The 21,445-nt window shown below is 41.4% G+C and overlaps 2 protein-coding genes across 3 annotated transcripts; one reads left to right on the forward strand and one right to left on the reverse strand.

Moving 5' to 3' along the window:
- The first annotated feature begins 13,225 nt into the window (after positions 1–13,225).
- Positions 13,226–14,272, forward strand: LOC122000188 (histone H1-like). Its single transcript, XM_042554677.1, has 2 exons — positions 13,226–13,466; positions 13,563–14,272. The coding sequence occupies exons 1-2, from the start codon at positions 13,278–13,280 to the stop codon at positions 14,106–14,108; spliced, it is 735 nt and encodes a 244-aa protein (XP_042410611.1). The 5' UTR covers positions 13,226–13,277; the 3' UTR covers positions 14,109–14,272.
- A 192-nt stretch (positions 14,273–14,464) lies between these two features.
- LOC122001552 (transcription initiation factor IIE subunit alpha-like) lies at positions 14,465–20,915 on the reverse strand. 2 transcript variants are annotated; one of them, XM_042556351.1, is made up of 10 exons: positions 20,717–20,915; positions 20,437–20,559; positions 19,772–19,892; positions 18,182–18,310; positions 17,910–18,019; positions 17,650–17,833; positions 16,534–16,731; positions 15,889–16,122; positions 15,602–15,791; positions 14,465–14,769 (listed from the first exon to the last, which is right to left on the reverse strand). In XM_042556351.1, the coding sequence occupies exons 1-10, from the start codon at positions 20,737–20,739 to the stop codon at positions 14,663–14,665; spliced, it is 1,419 nt and encodes a 472-aa protein (XP_042412285.1). In that variant the 5' UTR covers positions 20,740–20,915; the 3' UTR covers positions 14,465–14,662. The 2 variants fall into 2 exon arrangements, with proteins under 2 accessions (XP_042412285.1, XP_042412286.1); XM_042556352.1 differs by having other exon boundaries at positions 20,437–20,581.
- Positions 20,916–21,445: the final 530 nt, after the last annotated feature.

Here is a 21,445-nt window from a genome sequence, read left to right on the forward strand (position 1 = left end):
AGTTCCGTGCGGAATGAAGGTCGAGCGGTGCAGTTACAAGAAACACTTCACAAAAGACTAATAGAGCAAAAATTGGCATTCCAAAATTATAAGTTCGCCGATCAGAAGGATTACAAAAAACACTTCATTCCAGATAATTGAAAACATGCTTCGGAATGGTGGTAAGAAGCGCCGCATGCTCCGTAGCAGGGATGACCACGGATTCGGGGAGCTGACCCTTGGACTTCAGATAGTCCGCCATGGTGGTGATAGCCAACTCGAAGGCAATGACCATCCGGTCACAGACCTTTTCGGTAAATTCCTCCGAGCAGATGTACTTCTGCTTCAGGTGGCGACACGCGCTGTTCCAGGGCGTGGGCCTCCACGTTCTTCGCTTCGAGGTCGGCGATAGCGGTGTTTTTCCGAGTGGTGGCGAGTTCTATCTTCCGGTCAGAGGTCTTGACCTGCTTCTCGTATTGGGCCAGCATGTAGGCCTGGTCAGCTGTCTTCTTCCGCTCGGCCTCCAGCAAGTCTTTGGTCTTTGCGAGCTCCTTCTGCAGCTCGGCATAGGAAGGGCCTTGAGAAGAAGACGGGCCACCCGGACCCTTCAGTCTCTTCAGCTCCTCCTCCACCAAGGCCAAGCGATTGGCGACAGCAATGTCTTCCACCCATCTCTGATATACACAGGAATGTTAAAATGCCAACTGGGAAGACTACATAAAAGAACAGGAGTAAAGCTTACCCCTGTGGTCTGTTGCATGTGGCTGTCAGCCAGTTTGCCGACCGGCATCACAGCGACACGGGCCCGAGCATCCGCCCACATCTCAGCAAGAGGCCCCTTGATAGTGATCATGTGTTCAGGAGCCTTCAACTGATCTGACTCGACCATAAACGCCTCAGTGGGGAGGTATAGGGTGGCCCTAATGGTGCGGCGCCGGCCCGGAATCGTGTGAGCGGACGCCGAAGGATCGGAGTTCGGGCTGGACATTGTGGATAGAATGCTCGAGCGGTGGACTCGGCGGGGTACAGGAGGAAGGGAGCTGACCGGCATCGCTTCGATGGGGGCCGCAGGCGGATCCAGTTGAGAGGGGTTACGGTCGGAGGAGAGAGCCTCGACCGATGGCGCCTTGCCGCGGGGAGATGTGGTGCGAGTCCACTCGGACGTTTGTACTGCGGAGGTTGCCGAGCGGAGTGGCATCTCAACACGCCGTCTCTTCTAGTTGAGGGGGAGTTCGTCGTCTGGCTCAGAGTCATCCTCCCGAACGGAAGGGCCCTTGCTAGAAGTTGCACCACTAGTCACTTCTGCGGGCGAAGCCTGAGCGACCGACTCCCCTGCATTTGTCTCACTCTCACCCTCGTGAGAGCCGACCGGAGCAATGCCCAACTGCTCCATTTCCTTGGTCGCTGCCGCCTTGAGTGTGGCCACTTTTTTCTTCAAGATCCCGAGCAGCACAGACTCCATTACGATGTTCGCTGCGAGGAAAAGAGAAGAAAATCAGTTAGAACTCAAGGCAAATGCACAAGTAAATTTCTTACCAAAGCTGCTCGGGAGGGGGTCCGGCTCGGGCTCAAACCGAATATATACATCACTCCTTCAGGTAGGAGTTTGTTGATGTCGAGCTTCAGACCGGCTAGCATATTCGCTGCTTGGAGGTAGTCCGGTCGGGTTTTATACTTCTGAAAGGGAGCCGCCCGGGAATACGAAGAAAGAAGAAGTTCCCTTTCCAATGTTTGTTGGAAGAGGGGAGTTTATCAAAAAAGACTAAGCCGGGCCGAGCCTGAAACAGATAAGTGCCCGGCTCGGACTGCTTGGGATAATAGAAATAATAGAAGACTTCCGGGCGGAGGGGAATGTTGTGTATCTTAAATAATACGAGGGTTGTGTGGCCGAGCAGAAGGAGAGGGTAAAATCAGTTCGAAATCAGAGGGGATGTCAAAGGCGTTTATCAGGCTCTCGGCGTCCCGTCGATCGAACCGCGACTCCATGGTAGTATACCATGGGCCGGGAGCGAGGTCCGCGGGCTGGGAAGAGCTAGCCATCGCCGGAACAGTGGAGGAGGCAGGGGTCGGAAGAAAACGCAAAGGCTCAGAGAAGACGAATGGAACAGTAACCAAAAGGCAAGAACGCGACAAGGAACGCAAAGAAAACACGAGAACCGAAGAGAGAAAGGAAGAGAACCTTATAGAGAAGATGAGGATCGAAAGAAGTGAGCAAGAGGTCGCTGGAGTGCTGAGCACGCGACGGCGAAAATGCGGTGGAAGAAGGCGACAAGAGCTTTATAAGGATGGGCTCGAGCCGCCCGAGCCTTCGGATGCAGGTCACGTAACCCGAGACCCGCATCCAACCGTCCATTTCAAACCGATGAACGTCGCGTCGGGCGTAAGGCGGCGACCGTGCAATGACGTCAACAGCGCCATGTGACACTCGGTCAGAGGAGGGCATTTAATGAGCCCCATCACATGGCAGAACCCGCGTGCTCAACCATAATGGTAGAGATTTGCATGCATTTCGAGAAGAACCCGCGGACATCATCACAGGCTGCCGACAGGCCAGTCGGGCAGCCCTCGGCAATTAGCTGACCGGCGCTATTCGACCCCATAGTGATCGAGCGGAGTTACACTTTCGAGAGTGGCAGGATGGCTGTCGCTTGGCCAACTCATAGTCCAGTCAGTCGGACTTGGCGCCTCCTTCGACTAGACTTGAGGGGGAGGCATGTGATCCGGTGGTAAGGACGGGGGACCCTCGTTGGCGGGAGGTCAACGACACGTGGAGGTCAATGGTCAAGAAGGTTAACCCCAAGGTCATGCAGAGTGGAGTATCGGGCCGATCGAGCATCCGGCCAGGGGTTTCCCGGACCGGACGAAAGACAACCCAACCAGGGTTCGGGTTTCCGATGCTCGGGTAAAAGGGTCTATGGGCCGGGCGGACAGGCCGCTCGGCCGAGCCGCAGGACAATAAGGCGCAATTCCATCCGAGCACATGAGCAGGGCTTCCCCGCCCGAGCTGAGGTATGCGTATTCCCGGAGGCCGTGAGCGCCGAGCGGCTAGTCCGCTTAGCCCGGGAACAGGTAAGAGCGCTAGGAGACAAAAAGGACAACTGTAACTTCGTCCTTGAGACACCTTCCGCTGACAAACAGCATGGTTGGCGGTCGGAGCGGACAGAGTATCGTACGGTGGAAGTTTCCACCGTCACATCCGGGATATGCTCGGACGATTGCGGAATGACGTCAGACATGCTTTTCTGACACAACCCTACTGAGGTATGTTTGGGGAAGCATGCATGCATTGAGAAGCGTGCCCGTGCCTCCCCGGTGTCCTATATAAGGACCCTCAGACTTCGACGGAGGTATGTGATTCTCATCACTATAGCCACAATAGCGTTACTTTGTTTCTCTCTTCTTCACTGCTTGACTTGAGCGTCGGAGGGTCGTTGCCGGGAAACCCCTCCCGGCTCGGCTTCTTTGCAGGTTCACCGGAGATCCATATCACCAGTCGGAGACAGCGGAGAGTGTCACGTCCCCAGTGTCCGTCGACTCAGCGCTCGGACAGGATCACTGGGTATGTAACAAATTATGCAGAGGGATGTGAGTGATGTATATGAGATCTATCCCTCCTATATAACGAGAGTGACATCGATATTCTTGATAGAGTGAGACCACGAAGTGCATGACCATGCCCAAAATGAGTCAATATGAGATATTGAGCTCATTTGATTGAGTGAGTCTACTTGAGATTCAAGATTTAGATTGATTAGAGGATGACACGGTCTATGCCTCACATTGATCAATCTAGATGTCAAGGATAGAAGGACACTTGTCATATATTGTGAGGAGTCACAATTAATAGTCACAAGGTGATGTTGGATCTCAACATTCTTATAACTTGGGTAGTAATGATGTGTTGCTAGATACCGCTCATTACTTATGATTCTAAATGGGTTTAGGAGCATTGCCAATGTTATAAGAACCTATAGGGTCACACACAAAGGGCAATTAGATGGAGATTAGGTTCATTTGATGAACCTAAAGGATTAGGTTCATGTGATGATCAAATTGGATTAAGAGTAATCCAAATTGAGCTAACTAAATTGGACTCAATTTGGTTCATGTGGTAAGTGAGTCTAATTTGGACTTAGACTCATTTAATTAATTTAATTCAATGAATATAGATTCATTAAATTAAAATTGACTTGAACCAATGGTTAGATTTGATCAACAATGGGAGAGAAGTGGTCAAGTTTGACTTGACTTGAGAGGAAGATGAAGGGTCAAGTTTGACTTGACCATTTGCCACCTCATTGATGAGTTGACATTAAGTGGACTAATGATAATGCTCCACATAATCATGGTTGCTTAAGTGGGATGCCACCTCATGGGAGTTATCAAGAGTTGTGACTCTTGGTATCCCATGGAGGTTTAAAAGCCTTCTTTTCAATGTGGCCGACCACTTAATTCAATTGGGAGTTTTTCATTTGGTGAGTAACCTCCATCTTCTTTCTCAAGCTCTTTCTTCTCTCCCTCTCCTCCTCCTTGCCGAGACCATCAAGGGTGCTAGCACATCCTAGTGGTTTCTCTTCACCTTCTTGCTTGTGTGGATACATATAGAGGAATATCTACTTTGATGCTCTCGAGATCCGGCGAACCGTGGACGAGAGGGCTTCGCATCAAGGGTAACCTCCTTTCCTTTGTAGATCTAGTGTAGATCTAGGTTAGAGAAACTCGTACACGAAATTTTTGTTTTATAAACTTCGCACGGATCCTGTGACATGGGGATTTCGGGGTTTCCGCAACGCAAAGAGCGGTTTTTGCGGCCTGAAAAATCCAACAAAACTTTGTATACTTGACAACCCAATAAATAAATCATCAAAATAATTTTTTGCACATTAATTAACATGGAGAGATGGAGGAATACTCACCGTTGTGTAGCTGATGTGAGCCAAGAAGAGGCATTGAAGGGAATTGGGGGACCCATGACAAGATCCAAGACTAAGAGAATGAAGCAAGCTTTGGAAGGCTTAATAATGAGGCTCAAGGAAAAAAGGAGGATCAATGCACAATAGAGGCAACAACTAAGTGGATCACATTCCTTCAATTTGAAAGTGAAATTGGACCAACATGAGGACCATTTTCGTGTGCATGCATGGGGGGTTTTTCTAAAGTGACTTTTGACGTCCTTTGTGGGTTTTTAATGTATTTTTGAAAGTTCCTAAGCTAGTATAACAAATACCATGCATGCATGGTTTCATTAAGCTAGTATTAGGGATTAGTGGTTGCATTAGTGGATAATAAAACCCATGCATGCAAGCATGATATTTATTGCATAATTAGTGCATAGGGGATCTTAAGGGATGTTAAATAGGAGAACTCTTGTATGACAAATCATGTAAGTTTTAATGAAAATTTGAGTTTCTCTTTGTGAGAGCTTCCTTCTTGTTCTTAGGCAAAAACTAATTTTGATCTTATCAAGGCAACTTGTGGCGATCAAAACTCCATGACTTATCACTCACCTTCTCATCTTGCTTGAGTGTGGCGTCAATACCCTTCCCCAAGCTTAATTTCAAGGCGATCCGTTTACAAGGTTTCTTTATCATTTGGTATCAGAGCCTTGGCTCCTTGATTTTCAGGTTTGTGTCTTGTTTTCATCTTTGTTCTTGTCCATCTTTGTTGATCTCTTCGTCACTATCTATCATAAATTTCTATTCGCTATTTGGGTCCTCAACTCAAAAAAAAAAAAAAGAAGGAAAATTCGAAAAAAAAAATTAAAAAAAAAAAAAGAATCATTAGAGTTATTGATTTCTGATTGAAAAAAAAAAGAAAAAAAAAGGAGGAGGATTTGTGAATTGAAAGGACTCAATATTCTTTCTTTGTGAAATCTGAATTCAAAGATATATTCCTTCCATTGCTCTTGATCATTGCTGAATTTCTCGTTTTATCCGTGTATTTCTCTTGTTCTACTCATATTTCTCTTGTTGGTTTCTTATTCACTTGATTGTCTACTTGTTGTCTTAAGAAAGATATTGATAAGGTTCTTTCCTTAAGAGCTTATAAAGGAAGCTGAGTGGATAAATTTGAGTGCAACCACGTGAGTAGAGTGGTGAGGTCCGTCTAACATTTCTTTTGTAATTTTCCTTGTCATCTTCTATTTTATTTTATTTTATTGCAAGCATGAGTGGGGAAAAATCACCTCATTCCCCTAGGCGAGATCTTAATAGGCTTCAAATGGAGGCACTTACTCAACAATTTGAGAGAATACTTCAAAGACAACTTGAAGAAATACACGAAAGGATGGACCGACTTGAAGGAGAAAAAGTTTCGAACCGTGGGGGCAATTCTAATCATGAAGAATTTCGTCAAAGTGAACCATTTTATGATTCACTAAGAGAAAGAAGGAGGCATGAAGGGGGAAGAAGACGTGAAAGAGGAGGTAGAGACCATAGACGAGAAGCTGATCTAGGAGGTGTGAAAGTCCAGATACCTTCCTTCCAAGGGAGGAATGATCCTGAAACATATCTTGCATGGGAGATGAAAATAGAACAAATTTTCTCATGCCACAATTACAATGATGCAAAGAAAGTAAAGGTGGTTGCCCTTGAGTTCACCGATTATGCCTTATTTTGGTGGGATCAATTGCAAAAGGAGAGAAGAAGGTATGGAGAGCATCCTATCAACACTTGGGACGAAATGAAGACTTTGATGAGAAGGAGATTTGTGTCTTCCCACTACCATAGGGAATTGCACAACAAATTGCAAAGACTCACCCAAGAGAGTAGGAGTGTGGATGATTACTACAAGGAGATGGAGGTGGCTTTGATTAGTGCCAATATTGTGGAGGATAGGGAAGCTACCATGGCTCGGTTTCTCCATGGCCAAAATCGAGACATTGGAGACATTGTGGAGTTACAACATTATGTGGAGCTTGACGACTTAGTGCATCAAGCAATGAAAATAGAGCAACAATTAAAGAGAAAGGGTGTTATGAAGAAATCATCTTCTCCAAACTACTCTTCAAGTTGGAAGAACAAGCCAAAGAAGGAGGGTTCTTCTTCAAATTCTAAGGAGGAAGCAAGCATTAAGAAGTCTATTCCTACTACCTCTTCTTCCACTTCTAAGAGTAGGGATATCAAGTGTTTTAGGTGTTTGGGAAAAGGTCATATTGCATCTGAATGCCCGAATAAGAAGACTATGGTGGTGAGGGATAATGGGAGTATCTCTAGTGAAGAAATTTCTTCTCATTCCTCTTCCTCAAGCGATGAAGAAAATGATGGAGCAGCCTATGCGCAAGATGGAGATCTCTTGGTGGTTAGGAGATTATTGGGAAGCCAAGCCAAGGAGCATGAGGAGGACCAAAGAGAAAATATTTTTCATACCCACTGCCTTATTCAAGGAAAGACATGCTCTATGATCATTGATGGTGGAAGTTGCACCAATGTGGCAAGCACTAGGTTGGTCACCAAACTCAACCTCAAGACTACACCACATGCAAGACCATATAAACTCCAATGGTTAAGTAATAGTGGTGAATTGGTAGTGAACTAGCAAGTGTTGATTAATTTCTCCATTGGCAAATATGAAGATCAAGTTCTATGTGATATTGTGACTATGGAGGCAAGCCACATTCTTCTTGGAAGACCTTGGCAGTTTGATAGGCGAACTCACCATGATAGTTCTCCAACAAGTTCTCTTTTGTCCACAATTCTCGCAAAGTCACACTTGTACCGTTATCACCAAGGGAGGTTTGTGAGGATCAAATAAAAATGAGAGAGAAAAGAGAAAAAGAAGAGCGAGAGCTTAAGAAAAAGAAAAAGTGTGTGAAAAAGAAAATACTTGATTTTGAGGACAAAATTCAAAAGAAAAGAGAGAATGAGGAAAAGAAAGAGAGAAAAATAGAAAATTTGTTTACAAGAGGAAGTGAGGTGAAGAAAGCTTATTTGACAAGGCAGCCTATATTTCTTCTTTTGAGCAAGGAAACTTGCTTGGAATCTAACCCTAACTCCTTGCCTAGTGATGTTGTTGTTATTTTACAGGATTTTGAGGATGTGTTTTCCAAGGAAGTACCTCACAGTTTGCCACCAATGAGGGGGATTGAACACCAAATAGACCTTATTCCTGGCGCTTCTCTGCCCAATAGGCCAGCTTATAGGAGCAATCCTCAAGAAACAAAGGAGATACAAAATCAAGTGGAGGAGTTATTGCAAAAAGGATGGGTTAGAGAAAGTTTAAGTCCTTGTACTGTACCCGTAATTTTGGTGCCTAAAAAGGATGGATCATGGAGGATGTGCACTGACTGTAGAGCAATCAACAACATCACAATTCGGTATAGACATCCTATCCCTAGACTTGATGATTTACTTGATGAATTGCATGGTGCTTGCTTCTTTTCTAAAATTGATTTGAAAAGTGGGTACCATCAAATTAGGATAAGGGAAGGGGATGAATGGAAAACAGCTTTCAAAATCAAATATGGATTGTATGAATGGTTGGTAATGTCTTTTGGGTTAACTAATGCACCAAGTACTTTTATGAGGCTTATGAACCATGTCTTACGAGAATTTCTTGGAAAATTTGTGGTAGTATACTTTGATGATATTTTGGTATATTCCAAGAGTTTTGTTGAGCATCTTGCACATCTCCAATCTGTCTTGCATGTCCTTAGAAAGGAAAAACTATATGCTAACTTGGAAAAATATTCTTTTTGCACTACTCATGTGGTTTTTCTTGGTTTTGTCATAAGTTCTAAAGGAGTGCAGGTTGATGAAGGGAAAGTTAAGGCCATTAGAGATTGGCCAACTCCTAAAACTGTGAGTGAGGTTAGGAGCTTCCATGGGTTGGCAGGTTTCTATAGGAGGTTTGTGAAGGACTTCAGCACAGTGGCAGCACCTCTAAATGAAATTGTTAAGAAAAACATGGGTTTTAGATGGGGAGAGAATCAAGAAAAGGCATTTCAAACACTTAAGGATAAACTCACACATGCACCCATTCTTGCTTTACCTGATTTTTCCAAATCTTTTAAAATTGAATGTGATGCATCTCATGTGGGTATTGGGGATGTTTTACTTCAAGATGGTCATCTCATTGCATATTTTAGTGAGAAACTAAGTGGCGCCACTCTCAACTATTCCACTTATGATATAGAATTGTATGCACTTGTTAGAGCATTACAAACATGGCAGCATTATCTTTTGTCTAAAGAATTTGTCATTCATAGTGATCATGAATCTTTGAAGTATTTGAAAGGGAAAGGGAAGCTCAACAAAAGGCATGCCAAATGGGTCGAATTTCTTGAACAATTTCCTTATGTGATTAAGCATAAGCAAGGAAAGGTAAACGTTGTAGCAGATGCACTTTCAAGAAGGTATAACTTGTTAGTTACACTTGAAACTAAATTGCTTGGCTTTGAACATATTAAGGAATTGTATATACATGATAATGAGTTTTCCCAATTATATGCTGCGTGTGAAAAGAAATCACAAAATGGGTTTGCTAGGCATGACAACTACTTGTTTAAGAATAACAGACTTTGTGTGCCTAGAGGATCCATGCGTAAATTGCTAGTTAGGGAAGCAAATGAGGGGGGTTTAATGGGACACTTTGGGGTTCAAAAGACCTTAGAAATGCTGATTGAAGATTTTTATTGGTCACACATGAAACACGATGTGCAGAAATTTTGTGCACAGTGCATTGTGTGTAGAAAAGTAAAATCTAAGACATTACCTCATGGACTTTACACGCCTTTGCCTATTCCTAATTTTCCTTGGACTGACTTGTCTATGGATTTTGTTTTAGGTCTACCACGTACTCAAAAAGGTAAGGACTCCATTTTTGTGGTAGTTGATAGATTCTCCAAGATGGCACACTTCATACCTTGCCACAAAGTGGATGATGCAACTCATGTGGCAGATTTATTTTTCAAAGAGGTGGTAAGACTTCATGGCATGCCTAGGAGCATTGTTTCAGATCGTGACACCAAATTTTTAAGCCATTTTTGGAGGACCTTATGGAACAAGCTGGGAACAAAGCTTCTTTTCTCCACCACATGCCACCCACAAACTGACGGCCAGACTGAGGTGGTAAATAGGACACTTTCTACTCTTCTTAGAGCAATTATTAAGAAGAACATTAAGTCTTGGGAAGAATGTTTACCTCATGTTGAATTTGCTTATAATAGGGCGGTCCATTCTACTACTCAATTTTCTCCTTTTGAGATTGTTTATGGGTTCAATCCACTAACACCTCTTGATTTGCTTCCTTTACCTAACACTTCTTCTTTAGTTCACAAGGATGGCAAAACAAAGGCAGAATATGTGCAAAAACTTCATGAGCAAGTTAAAGCTCAAATTGAGAAGAAAATGGAGCAATATGCAAATCGAGCCAATAAAGGGAGAAAAAGAGTGGTCCTTGAACCCGGTGATTGAGTGTGGGTTTATATGAGGAAGGAACGGTTTCCTACCCAAAGGAAATCAAAGCTTCAACCAAGAGGAGATGGACCATTCCAAGTGTTAGAAAGAATTAATGACAATGCTTACAAAATTGATTTGCCCGGTGAGTATGGTGTTAATGCAACATTTAATGTGGCTGATTTGAGTCCTTTTGATGTAGGAGATGAAGATCTAAATTCGAGGACGAATTCACCTAAAGGAGGGAATGATGTGAGCCAAGAAGAGGCATTGAAGGGAATTGGGGGACCCATGACAAGGTCCAAGACTAAGAGAATGAAGCAAGCTTTGGAAGGCTTAATAATGAGGCTCAAGGAAAAGGAGGATCAATGCACAATAGAGGCAACAACTAAGTGGATCACATTCCTTCAATTTGAAAGTGAAATTGGACCAACATGAGGACCATTTTCGTGTGCATGCATGGGGGTTCTAAAGTGACTTTTGATGTCCTTTGTGGGTTTTTAATGCATTTTTGAAAGTTCCTAAGCTAGTATAACAAATACCATGCATGCATGGTTGCATTAAGCTAGTATTAGGGATTAGTGGTTGCATTAGTGGATAATAAAACTCATGCATGCAAGCATGATATTTATTGCATAATTAGTGCATAGGGGATCTTAAGGGATGTTAAATAGGAGAACTCTTGTATGACAAATCATGTAAGTTTGAATGAAAATTTGAGTTTCTCTTTGTGAGAGCTTCCTTCTTGTTCTTAGACAAAGAACTAATTTCGATCCTATCAAGGCAACTTGTGGCGATCAAAACTCCATGACTTATCACTCACCTTCTCATCTTGCTTGAGTGTGGCGTCAATACCCTTCCCCAAGCTGAATTTCAAGGCGATCCATTTACAAGGTTTCTTTATCAGTAACGGTTGAAGATTCTCAAAATTAGAACTACAAACGACAAAGAGAGAATTTATGAGCTTTTTGTAGAACTAAAGGGTTTCGGCAGAGGAGAAGTCATGGTTTTTTAAAAATAAAACATGTAGATAAATAAGTTAAGTGGATTGTGGAATATGAACCTATTAGGCTATTAATTCTCATTAATATAAACTCTAAAACATGGGCCCTAAAAAATGTGAGGCCTAAGTCCATTGACTCTTCAGCCTCATGCAAGGAGCGGCCTGAGATCCGTGAAGATATGAATTTCTTGTCACACACAATGATAACTCTTTTCGTCTTCTTCAAGTTCTTTCACTCTTTCATGCATGTACACTTTCACTTTAGCCCACCACTAACTTCACCGTTGAAAGGGTCATACTGACAACATTAGCTCCGATTGATATGTTTCAATTCGTAGGACGCCAACAACTAGCACACTAGAGAACCCACGCCATCACAGCACGAAACCAAACAGAACATCATCAACGATCATAACAGTTTAAAGTCAAAATCCTTACTGATACGGTGCATAATGATAGGGTTCGACCGTCGGGAGTCAAGGAGACGTGACAGTCAGAAGTCAAGGAGACGTGACAGTCAACAGTCAGGAGGACGTGACATTCAGCAGTTAGGAAAAGAAGAGGTAAGACCGTCTAGTGTCATCAGATGCATGATGCCTGGTCGAGTGCTTACAGATCAGGATCCCAAATCTGAATCAGGATGTGTAATCGGGGTGATACCTGACCTGCTCCGATTGGTCGAGTTTTCACAGCTCGGTTATATCCAAGCCTGGTGCTCTCAGTAGGCCAACTCCCGGTCAACTCTTGAGCGATCTCACCACAACTCTCCCCGCCCCTCTAGACTTAGGCCAGGTGTTATACCTAACAAATCATCTAGAGCTGTCCCTAGTCATACCTGGGCGGGACAAAAGACGCTACATGACAACAAGGTCAGGGAATCATAACCGTCTATTAGAAAATAACTGTGTATGTCAGGGAATATTCCAATGGTCTACGGTCATCTGTGAATGAAACCTTCTTCCAGTCCACAAGAGGTTGTCACACGTCCTCCATCACCAGATATGTCCTGACACCCGACATTTCTTGACATAATCAGGTTCCAGAGGTAAGCACTGTCATGTAAAAAGGGAGGTCCTCTCCCTTGAGCAGGTACATTCTCTCACACACTCACACTTATTTTTTACTTTGCTTTCTCCTTCTTATACTGTTCTTTTCGGGAAAAAGTACCTGACTTGAGTATCGGAGGACTTGCTCCAGGGATTTTTTCTCTGATTTCTAGCCTCTAACGTTCCATGTGCTTATCTGAGTGTGCGCATAGCTCAACTACCGTCGACTTAGTTACCACAGTCCGTCAGCGCCACATGAGAATCCGTTCTCTGGAGCACATACGATAAGGGTGTCATAGTCGTCTCTCCGTCAACACCAATGATAGCTCATCCGACCTTCGTCTGACTCAGATTCTGAATAGGATCCCTTACCATTCATAACAAAAATAAAATAAAGCAAGGCGAATCATTATATATTTAAAATTAAATTTCTTTATGATTACTTAACGGATTAACTGGATATCGATCTCATTCGAAAGCTATTTTCCACATCTACAGCTTGACGAAAATCTCTTGCAGATTCAGCCACTCAATCTCGAGTAATTCGCTTCGAAAATGAGAAGAGAAGCCCACATAAAGCTAACCCGCCATTTTCAGTCTCCCTGTTCAAAGCCTCATTAGTGCATCCTAATCTCTCAACCAGTGGGCCAATGTCTACTGTTGATGTGATTCTGATCCAAGGGTACGACATTAAGCTGAGGAGGTTGTAGCGATCCGCGTGCGGATGGGCGGACCAATAGGATTGCAGCAGGTTCCGCTTCGCCGGTATTTAAATCCTCCCAACCGTCGGATTATTCGCTGTCTTCGATTCGTTTTGTTTTCTCGTGCTTTGTTTGATTTTTGTAAGTCCTAGCGATGCAGGCGATAGACGAGCTGCTTGCTGCGACTGAAACGACCAACGTCGGCGATCCCGCTCCGGTGCAATCCGTAGCGAAGGTGGTCGCTGCCGGCGCCAAGGTGAAGAAGACGAAGGCGCCTTCGTCCAAGGCTAAGAAGCCATCCTCCCGCCCGAGGAAGCCATCTGCCCACCCTCCGTATGCCGAGGCGAGGATTCTGATCATCTCGTGTTCTTTGATTTGTTTGTGAATCCTATGTTTTCTTCATGGATTTGAATTTCGACTTCGTTTTGTTGGCGTTTAGATGATCAAGGAAGCGATCTCGACCCTGAAGGAAAGGACGGGATCGAGCCCTTATGCGATCGCCAAGTTCATGGAGGATAAGCACAAGGCGCATTTGCCGTTCAACTTCCGGAAGAATCTCCTCCTCCAGATAAAGAAGCTCGCCGCCTCCGGCAAGCTCAATAAGGTGAAGGGCTCCTACAAGCTTTCCTCCGGCGAGGTCGCTGCGAAAGCCATCTCAAAGAAACCCGCCGCATCCAAGTCGATGGCTACGGCTAAGTCAAAGCCCAAGTCGACCGTCGCCAAAGCAAAGCCTGTGGCTCCTTCCTTGAAGCTCAAGGCCAAGACTGTTGCCAAAACAAAATCGATGTCCTCTTCGGCGGCAAAGTTGAAACCGGCCTCGGCGAAGTCAGCATTAAAGAGGAAAACGCCAGCGAAGCCGAAATCCGCCGCTCGGCCTGCGAAGGCAGCCAAGACGTTCGCAAAGGACGCTCCGGCGAAGTCCACCGCCCCACGGAAAACTGCCGTCAAGAAGCCCAAGTCTGTTACTACGCCAGCGAAGAAGTGATCAGTTTTTTTCTTGATGAATTTGTTTCGTAGATGACTTGTTAATGTAAAAAGAGTGCTGCCGTGTGGGCAGTGGCGGCATTGCCTCTGTCTGTGGTGGTGGGTAAATAAATAGTTATAAATGTTTTTTCAGCCTTCAATGTTTTCCCTATCCTTAATATTGTTTGGCATTTTTTAATAGGCGTTATTTTACGTTAAATTTAGAAGTATAGAATATTTATATCTAGCCTTTTCGTGTTTAAAGATCTGAAATTTTATGATTAATAAAGCTTCTTTTTTGGGGGGGTTTTATTGTAAATAAAAAAATCTAGGCCCGAGTAATGCCCTATCAGAACTCGTTACAACTGATAACAAAAGTATCAAAGCCAATTGCTGCTTTTTATTATTATAAATTGAGAAAGAATGATATTGAGGATTATAAATTTCGTTTCACCGTATATTATGTTCCACCGCATAAGGTAAACAGTGGAAATGTATCCTGCGGATGGTTTGTGAATTAAACCAGTCCAGAAAGGAAAATGCTCTCTTCTTAGGCATTTGGTATTCTACACCAAGTTAACCTTCCTCCCAGGCGATGTCGTCGTCATCGCCACCATTGTCGTCGTCAGACGCATCAGCTTCGGCATTCAAATCGGCAAGCTTGTAAGACTGGCTTGAATTGCCTGCAATATCATTTAGAAAGAATCATATTAGATGACAAGATTATGAACCCTATATCTATCGAGCCCTATCAATGCCAGGGATCACCTATCTGGGATTTCGGCTACATGAATTCTATAGTAACAAAGATACTGATGATAGCCTAGGTTTGCAATAATGTCAAGATTAATTTTCATGAGTTTTTTTTTTAAACATTCTCCTGGATGTTGGGATCTGATGTAAATCATAGTAACAACAAATCTTCTCTACGATTTGGGAATTGACTACACGAACCCTAAACCCTATCAAACCATCGAGCTCAATGCATTGTATGATGGCCTAGCCTTACAATAACTATGTTGTCTTTCCGGTAGACTACATATTTTATATCATACTGGCGCAAAACACCATCAAAAACGTAAACCATACAATTTCGACCTCCTACCCAACATTCTATCCCTATGAAGACATATATTACAAACTAGAATGGAAATTGGCAAGCAATGCCTAATGCTTAATGCCTAATGGCTAATGCCTAATGCCTAGTATCGATAATAAGTGAACTGGGATGGAACGTTTTAGGGTTATTTAGAGGTGGTTTATCTTGATCATACAACTCAGCATATCCAACCAACTATTGCATATTTATCATGCGCAGATTGAGTGGGCCTGGCACACCTCATGACTAAAATCAGGTTTATAGACCTTATTGAAGCCCCGGATGGATTGACCTAATCATCTGCTAAATGTTCCAAATTTGATCAAAAATGGAAAAACCACAAGCACCAGGATTTCAACTAAAACCAGAAAGAAGATGAAAGAAAAACTCTGTAAAATCCAAAGGCCAATTCATACCAGTACCAGCTGCACTCTCCCATTCAATATCCTCATCATCTTCGCGTTTTGATTTCATGCCAACACGTCGATCAACAGGTTCTTCAGCAGCACTTGTCGAAAGTTCTGTTTGTTGTTGAATTCTTCTAGAGGCCTCTTCTTCTTCTTGCCTCTTCACTAAAGCAGCATAATATGCCTTCAGATATTCATCCTGTAAAATATAAGCAACAAGAATATGCAAATTTTTTATTCCACAAAATCAATCACTATATCCACATAACTTTCAATTTATCAAGTCTCAGACTAACCTGTAAACTCTTCTCATTGTCTCGATCTGCACTTGGTTTCTTGTCATCCACACTTGACTTCTTGTCATCAGAATTGTGCTCAACATTGGGTTCAGGCATAATCCCTCTGCGTTGCTCTATTGTAAGATTCATTCCTTGTTTGATCATCCAGGGAGGTATAACTTTCAATGCTGTGGGTTTTATATCAGGCTCGGTTTCTTCCTTGGCCTCAACACCAGATAAAGCAACTTCAATCTGCAAGTTTACCAAAGCAAAAGCTAAATACAAGAGTTAATGTTCTCATCACCATCATCATCAAGCAGTGTTTGCCCCAACCATTTTGAATTGATTAGATCCCTTAACTGAACTCTATACAAGATAATATCTGTACAAATATTTAAATAGATCAGTTCTTATTACATTGGTTAATTTTTCTTTGATCACCCTTCATCACACATCTTCCTAGCTAATAGAATCAATGTTTCTACTCTAATATCTATTAATTGTCTTTGAACATATTATACTATACTCTTTTGACCTATTTTCTCTCAATAGGGTTTGACTGTTTCTGAGTGACATGATTTTAGTTATCAAATATACGGATGGTTAGATTTTTCTTTTATCTTTTTCAGTCAAAACAATGATTGAAAGTGCAAGATGGCATACACTTGTCTCGCCAAGGAATGGCATTGGTGTGCCACCGTAACCTTGCCCCTGGATATTTTTTGAATCACTAGCATTAGAATCGCCGTTAGCTTGAGATGCAGCTCGTGCTCTTGCTTCCCATGCTTGCAATGTTCCAAACTCAGGAGCAGGCAAATCTTTCACCCTATCAAGCTGCGCTATTAAAGGCTTGAGCTGATCCTGCATATGTACAAAAGTAACAAGTGAACAAAACTACTTAGAGGCCACATGATTTTTCACCTAAACTATCTTCCTTCAAGTTGGTTGGACCCTTGCAAAGGCACACAAGCAAATCTCTTCCTTTAGCACGAGTATAATGGAGCTCAAATAAATAAATATATAGAGAGAAGGGCTTGTATGACAAAATACTGAAATTCTAATAAGAAAACAACCTCATCTCAAAAAAGAATTAATATGAAAATGCCAAGTGTGTAATTAATCATTCTGTAAAGGAGATATAAATTTTAATAGAATGATGTCTAATAACATATGGCGTAATTGTAATGACTTGACAATATGCAGTTTTGCATGAATCTAATACGTGGTTCCATGAGCGAAATATGCCCTAATCATTGAAATAACAGAATATGCATAGGAACTGAAATTTATGCAAAAGGAATCTTAGTAAGTACAGCTGGTTCTTTGAATAATACATTAATACTGCTAGTTGAACTAATGCTAGAACAAACCAGCCCTATGACAAAGTGATGATTGAAAAGAGGGCAAACAGATCAAGACTGAACTAAGAAATATAGGTGATTTATGCCAACAAACAACACTAACAAAAACATAAAAATAAAAGGCACTAGTAGAAGTTAGTAAATCTGAATATTTTAAGGAAGAAAAGTGAACTCATAGGCATTTCATTGTTTCTTTTGAACTATGTAAACTCATAAGCATAATGACACATAGTATAGAGAACTTAACTCATAAATTATTATGCTGGTAATTAGGCGATCCAAGAAAAACCAAAATGAATACATTCAAATATGTAAAAGAAAATTCATCATAAAACTTACACATGCTAGCATATGCAAGAAAATGATGATTAACTTTACACATGATCATTAACACAAATATTACTTAATGTGAAGCTACCTCCATTTTCTGATACATGTCTTTTAACTTTTCATGCCTCCTCTTCCTAGCATTATCATCCCCATCACCAAGTTGCTCAGCAGCCAGCTTCTCGCTCTCAGCAACAAGTTCACCATTGCAATTTTCACAGTGAAAATACTCGTCTTCCATACTCACAAGTTGTAGTGCATCAAAAGCAGAATACCTGAACAATCATCATGCCTCAGTATCACAAATGCATCAAGTTAGAAAAATACAAATTATGAGAGATTTCAAGGAACCTTCTTCCACAGTTAGGGCAAATGTACTCCTGAATGGTATTTCTGCTGTCCAATTCATCCTTTAATTTCTTTTTCATTCGATGCATTCGGTATCTAACAACATCAAGAATCTGCAATAATGAATTTTACCATTTACATAAAAAAGGGAAACTTTATGGCCCGTAAAAATAATTCTCTGACAACATGCATCAAAAACTCCCTTTCCATTCTTAAACTATGCTCCAGAAGTAATTCCATACATGATTAACAGATTAGATGATAAGCAAATTAACCTGTGCATAATCTAAACAGCAGTATGAATGCATATGCATTTTCATCTTCTCCTCTCCCTCTTTAGTAGTTTGTTGAGTATCACGAGTAGCAGCAATTGCAGCATTAAAATTTTTTGCACCTTTAGCACTCTGGCCAGATAACAAGATTATTACATTGAAAAGATGAGACATTAAGAACACCACAAAATCATAAAGGTCTGGAGCAGAATTTTTAAAGAAGAAAAGTACAAACAGATTCTTGTTGAATGCAGAAAGTCAGGTGAATAACCAAAATCAAAGTCATGCAAAAAAAAATGTAAATATAACTCTAAATGTTTCCTTAGATGCAAGCACCAATTTGCACAAGTGGAACAAACCTTATAATGATAAAAATGAAAAACTAATAGACTAACTTACATCTACTGAAAATCAGGATAAAGGACAGGGTTATTATTTATAATCTTAAGCTAATCAAATGATCCTTACTAGTTAATGTTGTGCATGTTCCATATAAGTTTCTTGGGGCCTCTCATATATCACTTTCATCAATACTGTATCAACTATTCAACATATGTTATGCAAAAGTAAGCCAACCTACACATATTAGACCTCCTTGCATATATAGACTAAAAATTAGTGTAACCTTCTATAAACATAATGATACATAGAGAGAAAATAATAGCAAAGGCTTAAGCAGGATAGCTATTTTAAGCTCTCTGACCAAAAACTTAAACTAGCGCTTTTGTTTTTATTGAATAATGAAACAGATCTAGTTGAAGGGAACAACTGATATTGTTCAAGCTAAGAACAGTGTATTTTTAAGATACATAAATGCATCCTAAATGACATCTAAGAGATTTCATTTAGCACATTAGAAGATGATTACTACTTGTTAATAAACTACATGTCTCAATAATAATATTGGATCCAGATAGACTAAAATGTAAGTCCAAATGGCCATAGGAAAAAAAAGACTTAATCATTTTAGTAATGAAATTTTAAAAATAGAAAAGATAAATGTACAGGCCTATCTATTATGGGAATTACCGGAGTATTATGAAGTAAGATATCAAAATGACCTCTTATAATGAAGGAATGATACTACTGTTGTCAGTGCAAAAGAGGCCATCTACCAACTTAGCACATGTCTATGTGGAAATAGGTTGTAGTTTATCTCAGGTTACTTTACTGATGTCTCAATTTGCACAAGATTTAAAGCATTATATATTCTTTATCTTAGAATTGGCACCAGGTATCCAAGCCTTCGGCTCAACTAATCCTAGGGTGACCGGCTTGGCCTCATAGAAGTTTTTCTCTATTTTAGAGAGTAGATATCATAATGAATGCTACCGGGATGGCGACATTAGCCTAGCAAGAACGAGTCTAGCTGGAATTCAGAAATAACAATCATCCTTATGCGGTACATATGGTGATAAAATACTAGAAAGAGTATGAAACACCTTTAGATTTATATTCACTATTTTAAAATATTTAGAAAAATATAAAATAAATGGATAACAGCTAGATGAAAATTGTGTTAGATGTTAGTGAGAACTCAATACAATGCAAATAAATTACACAGATTATTCAAATGACCAGCACAATACTAACCTCTTTTCGATGTACTCTAGTAATCAGCTTCTCTTCTTCAAAAAACCGTAAAGTACGGCGCAGTTGCTTGGAATGCAATTTCAAGGCTTTAGCCAAATCTTCTTCACGGACCCATTGACGCCTGATACAAAAAACCATGAACATGTGGATTTGGAAATGAAAATTCGAAAAAATTATCTCTTAATCAAATTAGAAGTGTTTAGGGGAAAAAAGAGACAGAAATCAGCTGCTACTTTTACCATGAATTAATAAGTAGTTGCATTTGACTAAGGAACCTGTGATGTATAGGTTCCTATAGAACTTAATTTTTGAACTTTTAAATAAACTAAAACTAACTCAATTGTCGATACAACTAGAGATTAAAATAGTTGTCAACCCTACGACTCCTTGAGTAACTAGTACTACTCACAGATAAAGGTTCAAACAATTGTACAAAACTTGTCACCTATGTCATGGCAACAATGTTAAATTGAATTTATAATTCAATAAAAACAAGACCATATCTCTTATAACCTAGTCTTTGTAACAAGTGGAGGCCATCCAATAAAAATTCTTATCTCTTGTTTCAAAGTCTCCATTCAAATCATACTTCGCTAGCAAGAAAACTTGTACCAATCAGTTTCAGTCTCAGGGGAAACAGATAAAGTAAACAACGGCATCGTAACCTAGTTAGAGCATCAAGAACAATCACAGTCATCCCCCTGTTGTCGATCCTCCCAGGCTTAGACTGGCTTTCGCCCATAATGGATACATCATCATAGAAAGCACGCGCAGCGAGCTTAACCATCCTGGACAGCAAACAACCCATCACTACACAGAGAAGAAGAATAGCAAAGGCAACTATAATAGATTCAAAATAAGCCAAATCCTGATGATAAATGTGAGATTATGACACCAATCGATAGGGGAAATCGGAGGCGGCCAGATCTGCCGGAACAGACGCACCTGTTGAAGGGTTCCATGCTCATGGCGGTAGAAGGGCGGCGATCCACCGATCGAAGGAAGGGAGGACGACTGGGATTACAATCTCCGATGAAGGATGGAGAAGTGCTAGGGTTGACGGCGATGATTCGAGAAGCGGAAGAGGATGGAGAAGGAGTTTGTGATCCGAAGGCCGAAGCTGCTGCTGAAGAACTTGGAACCGCAATGAGAACGGCTGGTACGACTTCGCTCTTATAGAAGACGTGAACGTGGGCCGGGCCGAGTACTTGAGCCCACTCTACATTAAAAATTCTATTAAGGTAAAAAATAACAAACAAATTTTTTTTTCTAAAATTAACTACAATATTTGATTGCGATATATATATATATATATATATATATATAGTGACGTGCTGCGCGACGGGGCGATCACGTGGGGGCCAGTGTTCGAAGTTTCAATCAATACGGGTCTCGAGAATCTCAGACTATCTTAATTTCAGGTTGTATTATAAGAAGCTGTTTTCACAAGTTCCAGTAGCCATCAGAAGCATAAATATAACGAAATTAGACGTGGGCATCTAAAGGAAGAAAACAAATAGAATGGATTAACTAAAACGATAAGGAATTCAACCAAAACACAAAATCATGTCGTGAAAATGAAATGCTAATGCATTTGACCCGCAAGAACAATACAAAATTCTAAAATCTATATTCGCTATGGATTAACTTATCAACGACGGAGAATTATCGTTC

The sequence above is a fragment of the Zingiber officinale genome, chromosome 7A (assembly GCF_018446385.1).
Source record: "Zingiber officinale cultivar Zhangliang chromosome 7A, Zo_v1.1, whole genome shotgun sequence".
Taxonomy (NCBI): domain Eukaryota; kingdom Viridiplantae; phylum Streptophyta; class Magnoliopsida; order Zingiberales; family Zingiberaceae; genus Zingiber; species Zingiber officinale.

What these genes read in the sequence shown, in the direction of transcription:
- LOC122000188 (XM_042554677.1), top strand. Translation starts at nt 13,278, where the DNA reads ATGCAGGCGATAGACGAGCTGCTTGCTGCGACTGAAACGACCAACGTC. An exon ending in CCCACCCTCCGTATGCCGAG is followed by an intron (nt 13,467 to 13,562) that starts GCGAGGATTCTG and finishes GTTGGCGTTTAG; the next exon opens with ATGATCAAGGAAGCGATCTC.
- LOC122001552 (XM_042556351.1), bottom strand. Translation starts at nt 20,739, where the DNA reads ATGAGCATGGAACCCTTCAACAG. An exon ending in CTAGAGTACATCGAAAAGAG is followed by an intron (nt 18,311 to 19,771) that starts GTTAGTATTGTG and finishes TTATCTGGCCAG; the next exon opens with AGTGCTAAAGGTGCAAAAAA. An exon ending in TGCCCTAACTGTGGAAGAAG is followed by an intron (nt 17,834 to 17,909) that starts GTTCCTTGAAAT and finishes ATGATTGTTCAG; the next exon opens with GTATTCTGCTTTTGATGCAC.